At 44.8% G+C, this 12,592-nt stretch overlaps 1 protein-coding gene across 3 annotated transcripts in view; it reads right to left on the minus strand.

Annotated features, from left to right (window-relative positions):
• The window catches only part of nid2a (nidogen 2a (osteonidogen)), a 35,002-nt gene that overhangs the window by 16,319 nt on the left and 6,091 nt on the right, over window positions 1-12,592 (minus strand). For all 3 annotated transcript variants that reach the window (XM_084347609.1, XM_084347608.1, XM_084347607.1), the window contains exons 4-14: window positions 8,730-8,831; window positions 8,483-8,622; window positions 7,705-7,837; window positions 7,361-7,615; window positions 6,806-6,917; window positions 5,054-5,093; window positions 4,751-4,860; window positions 4,535-4,668; window positions 4,338-4,449; window positions 3,728-3,928; window positions 3,416-3,646 (exon numbers count right to left, since the gene is read on the minus strand). In XM_084347609.1, coding sequence (XP_084203735.1) covers window positions 3,416-3,646; window positions 3,728-3,928; window positions 4,338-4,449; window positions 4,535-4,668; window positions 4,751-4,860; window positions 5,054-5,093; window positions 6,806-6,917; window positions 7,361-7,615; window positions 7,705-7,837; window positions 8,483-8,622; window positions 8,730-8,831 — 1,570 coding nt within the window. The remainder of the gene's footprint in view (window positions 1-3,415; window positions 3,647-3,727; window positions 3,929-4,337; window positions 4,450-4,534; window positions 4,669-4,750; window positions 4,861-5,053; window positions 5,094-6,805; window positions 6,918-7,360; window positions 7,616-7,704; window positions 7,838-8,482; window positions 8,623-8,729; window positions 8,832-12,592) is intronic.

Raw genomic sequence — 12,592 nt, forward strand, 5'->3', positions numbered from 1 at the left:
TGGTGGTCCTGTTGTTTAAATAATGCTCTTAAAATGTGTGAAGGGTTGAAGAAAAATGTATGTTTGACTTTCCCTGGAGAACTGTTTAACTTCACGATGGAAATATTTCCAATATTTCCACTTGGCACAAGGAAAGAAAAAATTTCAGTGTCGTAAGAATGCAAACCAACCGAAAGAAAATAAATCACATCACTAATATCTGTTTTTAATGATGTTTAAGGACGGGCTTTTTCTTTACAATAAGGGGCATTATCCACGTTAAACAACAACATATACACGCTAACACCTAAACACAATCACACACACACACACACACACACACACACACATTAGGCACAGCTTGCTTCCATCTCTTACAGCCAGAGGCCAACTGTGGCTCATTATCAAAGAGAGAGAGACTCTTCAAAGTCCTGAATGTGGCCGGGAAGACGGGGAGATGAGAGAGCGAGATACATGTGGATGGGAGAAAAGACTGAGCGGTAATTAGAGAGAGAGAGAGAGATGCACTACACACCATCAAAGCAACGACTGCAGTTTCCCACCTGTTGCTCTTTACACAACTCCTACACACACACACAAAAACAAGACTGGTTCAACAGAGGCGTAGCCAAAACCCTGTCAAGATGGCACTGGCTACTCTTGAAATCCAATCGACCACACTGGGCGCAACACAAAATTATCTGTATCATTATCTGTCATTACTAACTTTTACTGACACATGACCTGACATTTAGGAGAGCGTGATGGTTAAAGGGATGAAGAGGCAGGCCTTCAGCAAGAAGCATGAAGGTAAAACACAATCCAGGACATGAAGTTTGACTGATAGATCCTCGAGCTTAAAGCCAGCGCTTTAAAGGGGCACTCCACCAATTTTACACATAAAGGTCAGTTCAAGGAGAGTGCTGTTCAGACCATGAAAACAGTTGTAAAATGTCCTCTGTGGCTTGGGTGGAGCTTTCTGAAGTCTGAGAAAATAACACAGCTGTCATCAAGGTTATCTTGATGGTTCACCTTAAAGGTTAAATATCCTGAATGATATTTTGATCCGTTATTTAGCAGCAAAAAATATTACTATTACTATTTGCAATGTAAAGATAAAGTGGACACAGCTTTTGAGGTGTCTTCAAAGAATTAAACAGCAAGTCCCACAACTGTAACTAGCTGGAGTACCCCTTTAAAATCTTGCAAATAAACCTTGAGGGAGGAACCTTGTATTATGCTCCATGACAGCTGTGCACAAGGATATTGATATTCACAAAGGGGCTATGTGTTGTATTAATCCACAGGTTTAGACCAAATCAAAGCAAATCTCTGACAAAGAAAGGGTTTGAAATCAAATCTGGCTCCATAACTTCACCTATAAACAACACAGACTCGTGTCAGGTTTGTCCTCTCTCTCTATCAGTCCAGTGCCTGAACTTCTCCTGCAATCTCTGATTCTCATGACATCAGTGGGCAGCTATTCTGCCCAGCAACCCCCCCGCTAGAAAATCTGTCATTGGCTGGGATATTATTTCCCAGAGAGTGTAAGACCCTTGAATGCACACACACACACACACACACACACACACACACACCACTTAACCCGTGTTTACAAAACCCCTGATCCCCGAAAGCTCTTCCAGCTGTGCTCTGGGTGTATCAGTGTGTGTGCGTGTGCATGTGTGAGATGTGTCATCATAACCTTTTTAATCAACGTGTTGACGTTTAAATGACAGAAACTTGGTCCGGATTCAAAAACCCAACCTCTCCGTCTCTCTTAACCTCTTCCTCTTCCTCTCCATCTTCTGAGGTCTCTTGTCTCTCCCCGTCTCTCTCTGGCTTTCATCAGAGAGGGTAAAGCGAGCATGACCACCGTGCGTTGACAGAAACAGAACACGACACGCGTTCATGCTGCATTTCTATACACATTTCCGTATTTGTGCAGCGTTTTCTGCTGGTATCTGGTGAACAGATGAGAACGGACGACGCACGGGCAAATAAAAATGAAGAGAAAGGAAGGAGAAGGGACACGAAGGTGAGGAGACCTTGAAGCTAAACAAATCTGCTGAAGATGGATTGGTACACTAATCCATCATGGCCATTAACTTTTGTGGTTTTGGTTTTGTGTTCTGGTATCACAATGTACTTTCAGACACCAAACCCAATAATGAGGTGGACAGTTTTCTCCCCAGTTCATTTGGTTTCCTCATTCTTGAACTTTATTGAATGGTGCTGGCCTCCATTCAGTTTTAACTGCCTGACCAGCTCACTCTACAAGACAACGTCAACACTTGTCCAGGTTCAAGTCATAAATGCCAATTGTCGACCAATATCTGAAGCCAGCTGTGACGCAAATCGTGGTTACAACGGTCCTTAAAGACAGGGGTGTTTTTGTGTCTGCGGCCTCGAGTAGACAATGAACCCACAGAGGTAACACAGTCGCTTTAACACTGTTTTCTATGGTTTTACGTATAACGAGCCCTCGGCTTGCAGCGTGTGTGTTTAAATCTGAGCCCTGTCCAACCTCGTGGCTTGGCAGAGGTTTCTGTGGCAGCGCTGCAACAATTACGAGGTGGTCTGGATGCTAGTTGTGGCTCTGGAACAGAAAACCTCACGTTTTCAACGCCTACAGTGTGATCACCCACTTAAAGATTGACAGTGATGGTCTGGAATGGATTTAGGGAGTCACTCAAACACTCGGTCTTTGATATAATTCGCTGATGTTAGCCTTTCAGTGGAGGAAAGACATCAGCCGGTTGGTGCCGATGCGATGGCTTTTCCACCCTGACGTTGTTTTCAAATCTTACACTAGATTACAGGCATATATCTTATTGGTATTGTATATTTTTTCAGATTGATGACCAGAGAAATGATCTGGTAATGTACGACTTTGAAGGTTCTCCTAAATTATTTCTGAAATCTGGCACAAATGTTTCTACTTCTTGTCTGTTTTCCTTCCATTTTTGTGGGTACACCTGTGTTTCATTAGCCTTTGTGTATTTGTGTGTTTCTCCTGCGTCTCCTGCGTTCCTCTGTGTATTCACTGTGAGCTGGATTTGTTCCTCATAGTTTTATGGTTTGTCCTCTGTTTTTTTGTATTACTTTTTATTTTTCCTTGTTGCCTTTTTGTCGGCAGTGTTTTTACACAGTGTCTGCGTTTGGCTCCATTTTTGATTAACTGTGACAGGTTTGGGTTCAAATAAGTACGCTACGTTATTTATGCGACATATGTGACATGAGCACGTTAAAATAAGCCAACGTTGACTTTAGTTTCATTTGAGACGCTTTCAGTGGTCTCCTGAGTAAAAGTCCTGTGTCCTGTCCCATTTTAATCCCCATAAAAATGGTAATGTAAATATCACTCTCACTGACTACACCACATCTGCTTAGTAATGAAAGCCTGATATCTGCCTCTAATCCCCGTTTGACTCACCTCCGACTGGGCTGATCTTGTTGGTGATGGCGTATCTCAGGATACGCTCCTCCTTGACGTACATTACAAACACCCTCTCCATGGTGATCTGCAGCGTCTCCAGGGCGGCGGTGCGGCTGTCATGACGACAGTCGCGGTAGGTGATGTTTTGCTTCAGCTGGAAGGAGAAGGACTCGGAGCCTCGATCTGCCGACACAACCGAGTACTCCCTCACAGAGGTGGAGGTGGCAACTGCAGAAACGAGAAAAGGTTTTAGGCAAACGGACGAAACAGATGTCAAACGATTTCGGCTTTTATGGTTGTTATGGTTACCAGATGGGTAGTACTGGTAGGTCTCCTTGAAGGGATCCATGGTGACTTCAGCTCCAGGGGGCAGGAACGGCACGCTGCCGCTGACTACGGTGTCAACGGTGAGGTGGTTGTGGTTGTCAAGGCCGCGGCCCGTCTGGATGATTGACAGGCGCTGGTTGCCGGGGTAGAAGATCACCTCCGCGCGACGAGTGAACTCAGCACCTGGTGGGAAATCAGCCGATCGATCAACGAATCACTTCTTCTATTTATAGAATATTTTCCAGATTACTGCAGACACACCGACAGTGCAGCAGTCACATATCATAAAAAGTGGAGTGTCTGCAGTGGTTACATCTGTACAGGACACACGCACACACACACACACACACATATACACACACAGACAGCTGCTTCCTATTAGAGAGGGGAGGTGGAAGCCTGATATCACATCACATCCCTGGAGAGAATACAGCTGGCTTGGAGACAGAAAACATGAACACACACACACACACACAAACACACACACACACACACACACACTGCAGAGGAGTTCCCTCTACAGATGTGCTCGTGAGTCAGAATGTACGAGGCAACATAACATCCCAAGGTAACACACTCACACTCAATTTACCTGTGAGTTTGAATCCTGCTTGGCTATTGGGCAGCTCCAGAGCGAACAGCCATCCAAACAGCTCTCCTATTGGTGCAACTGGCATCAGGGCCCAGCCCACTGGCTCAGGTACCTGAGAAGAGGAACATTTACGATCACGTTCTGTAAGATTTAAACGTATAGATAACATGTTGAAATGTATTTCTTTCGACTCCTACCTCACTGATGGCCGTGTACGCTCTCCCGTCTCCCACCACGATGTAAGCATGAAGATCGATGTTGTTCAGATCCACCGGAGTCGAGCCCACCATCAACGTCCCGCTCACCTTACCGCTGACACGCTGCGGAGCGCCTGAAGGAGCCGCACAAGGATTACACTAAAAACTACTTCAACTTTTAAAGACATTATTACTCATTAAAGGTGCTGCTCTGACCTTCAGGTAGACAGTGGCGCCCGTTTCCGTAGAAGCCTGGTCGGCAGTGACAGCAGTAGCCTGTGGCGTAGTCGGAGCAAAATGCATTCTGGGAGCACTGCTGCTGGAATCTGGGACGACGAGACAGAGCGAAGAAAAACAAGTTTAATGCTGCAGAAACAGTAATCACCTTTTTTAAAATGTTTTTGTCATCACCTGGCACCTATATTTACCCACAATGCAACTCAACCTTCAACAGTTCATGTTAGAATATACATTTTCCTCTACAGGCAACAGCAGGTATGATGTTATCCAGTCACATACCTGGCACATGTCTCCTTATTCTCTGTAGTGTACTGGATCACTGAGAGAGAGAGAAAATAATCATTATTATCCTTCACATATACAATACATTTAATATAAAATCAATATCCTGATGTCTCCTATCAAAGATTAAGGCATACATGCAGACAAGGACTGTCGTTTGCAATGTTAACATCAAAGCTTGATCCCTTTTTCCTTCCATTGTATTTTTATAGCTTTTACCATTATCTACGTCCAAGTGGCAGTGACCTTGGGTAGCTTTGCTTGACCACTTAGAAGAGATATTGCTTTTGATTGCGGTACTTGCATCATACAAACACGCAACTCTAAATAGAGACCATTGACGGTTGTTTCCATAGTGCAGATGGACAGGAAGAATAAGAAGGTGGACGAGATCCAGGGAGACGTACACACACACAAAACACACGCTCAAAAACACATATGTCAAGGCAGTAGTTGGAGAGAAACCAGCTGTTGCGGTCCCACCTCCCACACCCACTGATTCACATGCACACACTCACAAACACACACACAAACACACACATTCACTGCTACTTCATGATCTCCAATAGCATCTAAAATGCTATAAAAAAGATATTTCAGATGTCTATATATATAAAGTATATGTATATAAAGTAATGTACACTGTATCTACAGGTTAGGCAAGTCATAGAAGCTTTTACATGAACTGTTGTAACACTACGATCGCTCTTTTCTGAGAAAATCCTCTGACACACAGGAAGTGATGCACTCTGTTCTTAATTTATTTGCAACAAACAAAGAACGTGACAGTCAGCATTAAACATTTGGTCGACACTGCTGAGCAGAGAGTTTCAAAACCACTGAAACGTGAAGTCTAAATTTAAAAATGTCTCTTAGAGGAAGCAATTCGTGGCAACGCAGAGAACCGGATTCAAAACATCACATCGCTTTTTCTCTCTATTTGTCCCTCTGGTAAACGGCTGATTTGGGATCACAATGCAGCATTCTGTCATCCTACAGGGGCATCACACACACAAACACACACACATACACAAGCTTACAGATGAACACAGGATGTCCGGGTATTTTCTCAGACTCTGCACACACACACACACACTTAAGGGGGAAATCACTGCGCTTTAAATCATTCTGGCAAGGGAAACCCACAACACTGATATCACCATGTAGGCGTGTGAATTGGAAAATTATGCTTTTTCTCAGACTTTGAAAAATTTGACCTTTGGAAAAATGCACACGCCCACACGACTGTGTATGTACACACACTTTCAGACACATCCCTCTTATGGTGTATGATATCTCAGATATGAGACATTTTGAGCACTAAACGAGGGATTGGTCTAACTCCTGTCGTTTTGCTGACATATTTCTTCGCATCTTCTATGAAAAATCGCATTTCATCACTCTGAACTGAGCTGCGATGAACATTTTTTACCCTAAAAGACTCTTGTGACCCTTATGTAACCAGGCAAGCTGACTGAGAACACATTCTTATTTACGGCAAAAGCCTGTGGGAGCAGTTGCAAGGCCAGGAGTACTGGACACACACACACACACACACAGACACACACACACACCTGGGAGCTGCTCGGCACAACGGCAGTATTGTACTGCCAGCTGCAGAGCTGCTCCGCTGCAGAGGGCGAGGTAACGTTACCCCTCCGCTTCTCAAAGCGAACGTCCTTTCAGAAGTTGAGAAGGCATTTATATACATATTAATATACACATACACACATATGGTTCGTCTCCTACCTCCTGTGTCAAAATCAACATCGTCCTCGTCCACACTGACCACGTGACCCCCGGGGGAGAGAGGTGGTTCGTTTCTGTGAGGGGGGTAGACGTCCACCACCTCCAGAGGAGCCTACAGAGACGGAAAGAGCCGGAAAAAAGGCCTCGTTTAACTTCAAAATACGTTTTTCATGTTGTCGTTGAGCCAAGACAATACTTTTTTTAACTCTCTCCAGATGCCATAAACCAGACCGCTATGATCTATGCATGCTTTACATACTGTAAACAGTGTGTAGGGGATTGTGATTGGAGCTGGGCCAGCGTTTTGTTGACACCGCTGTACTGTCTCCAAGGCAGCGTTCCATTATAACCACAGCATTTACAATTACAAAACTCTCAGCGCAGACAGTGCCACTTTAAATTCCTCTTTTTTAATGTCCGCTACAATAAGTAGAATAATTTGAAGAGGTTGCCACAGAGGGCGGCTTAGCAATGATTGTAGTTCACGTGTTTTTGGTTGGAAAAACAGCATCAAACTGTTAATACATTGAATTTGCAGGGACGTTTAGGTGTTACCTGTGGTTGCTGTTCCTCTGGTGCTGCTTCTGGGGGATTAGGGGGAGCGTACTGCCTGTTTGATGGCTGTGAGCCGTGAGGAACATCCTCTGAGGGGGAGGAGGGAGCGGCAGGCGGCAGGTCGCCGGCAGGCGCTGGCTGGAACTCAGGGTCTCCGCCTGTCAGGGGGTAGTCATCTTCTTCGTCCTGGTTGTCGGGGTCAAAAGTGTTGTCTGGGTATTCCTCAAACTCAGGGTACTCGGGGGTGGTGGTGTCCTAGAGGCACAAATCATGGAGGTGTCAGAGGAAGTTCTGCAGCTAAAAAAACAACTCCTAGCTATAGATAATGATTAAAACCAAATTACCAGGGAGAGGCCATGTCCTCCAGCTGGTGGAGTAGCGAGGAGACCACCAATGGATGCAGGAACGATGTTGTCGAAAGAGTAGCGGTTCCCGGTGTGGAAAAGCCAAACACCTGGAATTCCTGTATTACCAACCCTGGAGAGCAAGAAACCAGTCAGCGGGAGCTCACGGGCCAGTCTGTGTACACTTCCAACCTCACAGGTTTCTATTGTTAGCGATGTATTAATAACACCTGTGATTTTCTGCACTGCAACGACATGCAGCGCAGGAATGTCTACTTGGAAAAAGGTGAGAAACATAAGTGAATTGCTTTTTCGAGCTCCTTACCAAGCCTACATTTGTGTTTGGATAGTGTCGGTTTGACAGCTAGCAAAGCCCACTACCTTGTTAACTCTCCTGTTAGCAAACTTTCACTATAAACTCATGTATTTACCAAAGCACTGTACTCAATTAAAGCTAGCATTGCAGCTAACAGCTCACTAGCAACAGCTGCTTTGCTTAATTTGCCTGCTAGCTAGTAAGCTAGTAAGCTAGTTTATAGCTATAAATATGGCATTCTTGTCACATGGTTGACCTCAATTTCAAAACAAATCTACATTATAATTATTTAACTTTTACTCACTCCTGTTTGTCAGCTAGCAAAGCCTGCTATCTTGTTAGCTAACCAAAGTACTGCACATATTTCTGTTTTTCTGGCCATGTTGCTGGCCACCATTTGCACACAGCAAATTCTCAGGTTAATTCACATGTTGCCAGATGTGGGTGATGTTTTTTACTTACTGGTAGAGGTTTTTAACACTCTGCTCATCGCTAGTGACGCTGTAGTGAGGTCCCTCAGTTCGGGAGAAGATCAGATACGTGACTTCTCCTCTGCTGAAGCCAACTCTAGCAGGGAGCTCGATCTCGACATTATAAGACTCCTACAAGCAAAAAATAAGAAAAACATTTTCCTCAGGTACTAGTCATTAAAACTGCAGGTCTAAAATATCCAAACTGTGATTTAAAAGCTTGTGTATAACCAGTTTACCTTGGGTCGAGTCCCAAAGAAGTTCAGACCACCTTCAGGGTAGAGGAAGAGAACGTACGAGTCGATCTCATCATAGCCGATGACTACCTGGAACGTATTGAACTGCAGAGAGAGAAGAAAGACAATGTCAGTTTGAAACAAGGACACAAAGTAAACAAGAGAAGAAAGAAATGGCAGGAAATAAATATAATAATTTCCTTTTTTGTCACCTGTTTAGGTTTTTTTTACATTGCTAATCTTTACATTGCTAATTGGATTTCATAGTGTTGGTTTAGTTTCAGCAAAAGAAGGAAAAGGCAATTGTCTGAGTGGGGAAATGTAGGTACCACTATACTGTCATTACCACTTGTGGCCACAGAGGCCGCTATTCAGCACAGTCTTGATTTAATGTTTGATTTTAAGAAAGTTGAACTCTTCCCTTTAAGGTTTTCATATCATTCTCTTTATAAGCAAGTGACGACTGAAAGTTTCATTGTCTCCGGCCACATTTCAGCGCTGTGTTTTTATTTTCCTTCCCTCGCGTCAGACGGATGAGGTCACCTCCTGTGTGTGCAGGGTCAGCTCAGCTCAACCACCCTCAAATTATTCTAACACTCACTCCTCATATTTAAACTTCACACCTCTCCTCGCACCTCCCCCCCCTCCCCCGGTCTCCTCCTCTTCCTCTCTCATCTCTCGCTCTGCTGGGAGTTCTCACCCTCAGCGACCCTCCTCCTCCTCCTCCTGCGACCACCGCTAATTATTGACATACTGACCCGGGTATGCGGGTTTCCAAACACCTATTTTAGCACTGATTGGGATGAATCAAGGAACTTTTTCTACCCAAGCTTATTTTCTCAACAGAGAGCTTGATGAACTTATTTCCTCCGCGTACGTGGGGACAACCAAACCCGCTCTGCCTCCCGAAACCACAGTTAAAAAAACACAGATTTGGTGAACGAGGGGAAGACTGTGAGTGATCCCATGTTGTTTTCCTTTGGGACAGAATCAGATTATCTGCACACACACACACACACACACACACACACACACACACACAGAGACCAAGAAATGTACACACACACCTCGGTGTCTCAACCCCCAGCCCAGATGTTGATCTCCACAGCTGTCTTCCTGTGTGTCTGGACATCTTTCATGACGATGTTGCAGCATTCGAACCAGACGTCGTTACAATGTGAGACACACACGTACACACTTACATGAGCATGCACGCCAGCACAGCTGTGTGTCCCCTCACCCCCCCACCTATAGTCATCTCATGTGAATGTATGTGTGTGTTCCTAATTGTTTACATCAACATCTTTAAACTATCTTGTTGTTTGTGGGCGGGGAGCACTTTGTAGCCTCCGGGCTCTGTGTAATTAGTGAGGAGGGGGTCTTTTCTTCTTTTTTTTTTCTCTTCAAGGAAGGAGGAGAAGAATTTCGGAGCTACAAGAGGGAATCTGCTTTTTCTTTGTCCTTCGTATCCTGTCAAAATGTCTAGATTTTCTCTACTGCTCGCGGAGGAGAGAGAAGATGAGAGGGAGGGGATACAGAGATAAGTATGGACAGATAGAGAGATGAAAGGCAGCGGGGGGGTTGGCAGAGTTAGGAGAGAGGCCATAGGTCTGGTTTACAATGGGAGAAATATGGTGAGACAGAAAAGAGGAGAGGCTTCCGTCCAAACAGATATGAAAAGTTAAGTCAACAAAAGAAAATGTGAGTCAGTGTGTTTTCCTTTAAATCCCCCGTTTCCCATCGATATGACGGCGTTCATGTTCCTTTCATGGATTTATATCTCTGTGTCCACATGTTACATGCAGTCAGGTTGTGCTTTGTGAGACGGTTTCTACTCTTTCATGGTCCCCGGATGATAAATCCTGGTGACTCTGGTGATTCCCTGGATGGGGTTTTCAACCATCCTCGGGATCATCCTCAAAATTCTGATTTGTCCGTAGCTTTATGACCAAATACCTGCAAAACTAAGAACATTCCCATTAGCATCAGCTGTAATTATTGCTAATTAGCTAATTTTTGCTTGAAATTATAATGCTACATCAAGCAGCCAGTAGCTTAGCTTAGCATAAAGACTGGATTCTACCTAAGGGTGTATAAGCACATAAGGATATATCCTAAAATGTCACACTGTTCCTTTAATCTGTGCTCTCCTTTCCACCCCTCATCCATCTGTGTGGTCACTCGCCGTCTGACTGCGTCTCTGTGTGTAAAGTCGTCCTGGTGTGTTTTACAGACTCACAGCTGGAAGACAACAAATTGCGGCCAACACACATCAAAGACTTTCAGACGCTGTGTCGCTCAGTATGGATGCGAGTGTGTGCTCTGACGATCCCACCCACACACACAAAACACACACAAACACACACACACCCTCGAACCTCCCTGCAGGCTTTTTGTCACACCTTTTTTTTAAGTGGCCTCACACTCCTCGCGCTGACCGGACACACACGCACACACACACACTAATTGTCTCCGGGGCCGACAAATGTTTGTTGTCGGGGTCGTTCCGACTGTTTAAGGTTTAGGTGGTAACATCATCAGTCTGCTACATTTGTCTGCTGCACAGCGGGGGTTAGAAAGTCTGGAAATACCTGACAGCTTCAGTGAGAATACAGCAGTTTGTTTGAGAAAGCAAAGTCAGGTTTTAGGGTCTGGGTTAGGCTACATTCACACCAAATCCAGTGGTGCGGTGAAACGCTGCAGGCTTGTGCGTTGGTGTGTCATTTAATTAACATAAGCCGGACCATGGTGTGACATCAAGTTGGGATCTTTAGTCCCTCCCCCGATCCAGAAGGTGGCGGTATTGTTCCAAAAAGCTGTTTGGCCAACCCCTTTAGACAGATAAGGGAAGAAGAACAACTTTCAACCCCGACCCGGATCTTCCTCTCCATGCCCTTGCCACGAAGCTGAACTACATGCATACGAGCCCCCTGCGGCCAGCACCAGCCATAACGGACTGCCCTCATTGAAATGAATGGGAAAACCCGCGTTTTCGGTGGCTGCAGGGTTAGCGGAGCTTCCAGGAACATACTTAAAATGTCTTTCGTTAATCAAACAAACTAGACAAAATGTTTAATAGTGAGCTTTAGAGGTGCTGGTAGGTAGATTTTGTTATGTTTGGCAAGAGCTAGGCTACCTGTTTCCGCTGGTTTCCAGTCTTTATGCTAAGCTAAGCTAAACCGGGTGTCAGCCCTTGCTATATTTAGCATACACACATCGGAGTGGCATCAATTTTCTTATTTAACTCTGAGCAGGAAAATAATTCCTAAAATGTAGAAACCATTCCTCTTAATTAATGTGTTTTCTTGCACAAGCTGTGTGGGTTTATAGACTTGTTGTCAACACATCATAATTTTTCGACAAACGCAAACTTAACTTAAGCTGAAGATACTTTAACTGTCTTCTCATCTTGGCCACGTTTCCAATAAGTGACTCAACACTCTGTGACAAATGTTCTGAATCATATTATTACTTCCAGAGCTGGATCCCACTTGGGATGTCCTGGAACATCCCGAGGAAGAGAGAGACGGAGATAGAGGGAGGCCTGGGATGAACGTGCTACACTTGTTTGTTGGTTGCTGGTTTTTGAGTTCATCGGCATCGGCACAGCTGCAAGCAGGCGGAGGAGAGAGACGGAGAGCAGCTGCAGTCCAGTTGCCAGCCTTACCAGAGTGCTACAAACGGAACTGCCTACAGCGTGGGAACTGGCACACCACACACTAAAACACACACACACACACACAAACACAGCCCAGGCTTGTGGCCAGGATCAGTGCAGGCAGTATTTCGCTGTTGTCATATGAAAAAAAAAGCCCTGCTCCAGTCCTTTCGGAGACTTTTGCTGTTATAACTTCAGCTGTACTCAA

The sequence above is a fragment of the Pagrus pagrus genome (genome assembly GCF_965226575.1).
Source record: "Pagrus pagrus genome assembly, chromosome: 24".
In the NCBI taxonomy this organism is placed as follows: domain Eukaryota; kingdom Metazoa; phylum Chordata; class Actinopteri; order Spariformes; family Sparidae; genus Pagrus; species Pagrus pagrus.